Consider the following 2,763-nt stretch of genomic DNA (forward strand, 5'->3'; position numbering starts at 1 on the left):
ACAACAAGGCTGAGCCCACGGGGCCTGGAAGGGTCTCCCTGGGTAGGAGGGCACTCATGGGGTGCAGCTGGGCAGGGCAGCCCCAGCCCCACTTACCCTTAAACGTTGGGGGCAGCTCTGTTGTCTGCCCTGTCTCCGTGTCCTCGCAGACGACCTTCTGCAGCACCACAGCCAGGACCTTCAGCAGGTCGCCCGTCGACAAGCAGCATTCACTGCCCGAGATTTCATACACAGACCCTGCACCGTGACCAGGGAGTTTGCTCACAGAAAATGCATCTACCAGCATTTCACAGAATCACAGAATGCTTTGGGTTGGAAAGGACCTTTAACGATTATCGAGTCCGGCCCTGCCATGGCCCGTGGGCTGGGACATCTTCCAGGAGCTCAGGCTGCTCCAGATCCCATCAAACCTGACCCTGGACACCTCCAGGGATGGAGCATCCACAGTTCCCTGGGCAACCTGTGCCAGTGTCTCACCACCCTGCAAGCTGCCCTTAGGGCTCCTTGGGGTGCCTGGGGCTGGTTGGTGCTCCTGCCCAGCACTGGGGAACTCCTGACTGAGCTCAGGCATGCGGAGGGGTGTCAGTGCTGGCAGCAAGGGCAGGGGGCCCAGAAGGAGCACGGAGACAAGCTCTGGCATGCAGAGGTGGAAATAAGAAAGCTAAAGCCCGTCCAAAGCTGAATCTGTCGAGGGATGTGAAGGGCAACAAGAAAGGCTGAAAGTACATCAACAGCAAAAGAAGAGGGGAAAATGTGGGGCGGCTGCTGAATAGGGCAGGAGACCTGGGGACGAGGCACATGGTGAAGGCCTAGGTGCTCAATGCCTTCTTGGCCTCAGCAGCAGGTATGTGCAGCCTTCAGGACTCCCCCAGAGACCAGGGGAGAAGTCTGGAGTGAAGAGTAACTGCCCTTGGTGGAGGAGGACCTGGTGAGGAGCACTGAACAGCGTGGACATACTTAAATCCGTGGGGCCTGTCAGGATACACTCATGAGTGCTGACTTTGTGAGGCCACTCTCTATGAGAGTCCACGGGCAACTGAGAGGTTCCTGAAGGCTGGGGAAAAGAAGAAAATACCCCTCCTGTTTTCAAGACTGGCAAGAGCGGGACCCACAGGCCAGTCCCACTCCCCCCAGATGCTAGGAAGGTGGTGGGGCACCTAATTCTAGAGACCGTTCCCAGACACATGATGGACAAAAATGTGATTTGGATTATTCAGTATTGATTTCCAAGGGGGAAATGAGTTTATCCAACCTGATCACCTTCCACAGAGACCGGAGGAGGGGAGCACGGTGGGTGTCCTTTCCCTTGACTTTGGAAGGGTTTTGGCACTGTCTCCCATCACATCCCCATCGACAAGCTCATGAAGAAAATGGGCAAGGTGTACAGACACTGACGTGGATCGAAAGCTGGCTGTAAGGAGAGGGCCCAGGGGGTGATGGCCAATGGCACGAGGTCTCGTTGGAGGCCAGTCACCAGCAGTGAGCCCCAGGAATCAGTCCAGGGTCCAACCCTGTTTGGCTCTGTTGGTAATGATCTGGATGAAGGGGCTGAGTGCACCCTTGGGAAGTTTGCCAGTGACATGAGACTGGAAGGAAAGCTGACAGGCCAGAGGGTTGTGCTGCTATCCAGAGGGACCTGGGCAGGCTGGAGAAAGGAGCTGACAGGGACCTCCTGCAGCTTAGCAAAGAGAAGAGCCCTGCCCCTGGGGAGGAACCCCGGAGCCAGCCCATGCTGGGGGCCACCCAGCTGGAAAGCAGCTTGGTAGAAAAGAACCCGGGGTCCTGGTGGGCAGCAGGGTGAGTGTGAGACAGCAGCATGCCCTGGGCTGTGTCAGGCAGAGCACTGCCAGCAGGAGAGGTGCCCTCTGGTGAGGCCACGCCTGGGGTGCCGTGTCCAGAGAGACGTGGACGTACTGGAGGGAGCCCAACCAAGGGCCACAGGAATTGCCAAAGGACTGGAGCATGAGAAAAGGCTGAGAGAGGTGGGACTGTTCAGCCTGGAGAAGAGAAGGCTCAGGAGGACCTTGCTGATATCCACAAATACCCACAGGTACCAAGAGGACAGAGCCAGGCTCTTCTCAGTGATGCCCAGTGACAAGACAAGAGATGAGGGGCACAGACTGAAACATCTGAAACCCCCTTGGAACATAAGAAAACGTTTGGTTGTTTTGCTGTGATGGTGGTCAGACCCTGGGACAGGTTACCCAGGGAGGCTGTGGAGTCTCCATCACTGGAGGCAACTCAGAGCACAGCTGGACATAGTCCTGAGCAACCAGCCCCTGCTGACCCTGCCTGAGCTCTGATCCCTGGATGATCTCTCGAGGTCCCTGCCAACCTTCTGACTTAGTGATTCCCACCACGGGGACTGGTATGTGCCACGAACAAATACCAGTTACATAGTGGGGGTCCTGCTGCTTGGCCAGCTGTGAGGAGGACCCCGGGGCAGCAAGGACGGGGCTGAGCCATGCCCTGGCACTGCCCACAAGCTTTGTCCTTCCTGGGGTGTAGGTCACAGCCAGGCATCCCAGCACTCAACGGGCACGGATGTCCCTGTGCCTGGGGGGGGGCCAAGGGGACCCCCAGCCCCTGGCAGTGCAGACGGAGGCTGTGGTATGGGTGGGGGGTGAGGGGAGGGCAGGCAGCTGTCCAGGGAAGGGCAGCGCTGCTCCATGGGCTCAGCAGTGGCCAGAGGTGAGTCTGGCACAGATTCCCCTGGGGGCTGGGCGAGCTGGTGCCTTGGGCCAGGGTGGGAACGTGTTGGCT

General features: G+C 58.4%; 1 protein-coding gene across 1 annotated transcript; it reads right to left on the reverse strand.

The window, feature by feature from the left end:
- Positions 1-96: 96 nt before the first annotated feature.
- On the reverse strand, positions 97-237 carry LOC103778985 (protein THEMIS2-like; the record flags this gene model as incomplete). Its single annotated transcript, XM_008946603.1, has 1 exon — positions 97-237. A coding segment is annotated over one exon (141 nt), but the record flags the coding sequence as incomplete, so codon positions are not given.
- Positions 238-2,763: the final 2,526 nt, after the last annotated feature.

Source organism: Merops nubicus, unplaced genomic scaffold (genome assembly GCF_000691845.1).
Source record: "Merops nubicus isolate BGI_N331 unplaced genomic scaffold, ASM69184v1 scaffold32658, whole genome shotgun sequence".
NCBI classification, from domain to species: domain Eukaryota; kingdom Metazoa; phylum Chordata; class Aves; order Coraciiformes; family Meropidae; genus Merops; species Merops nubicus.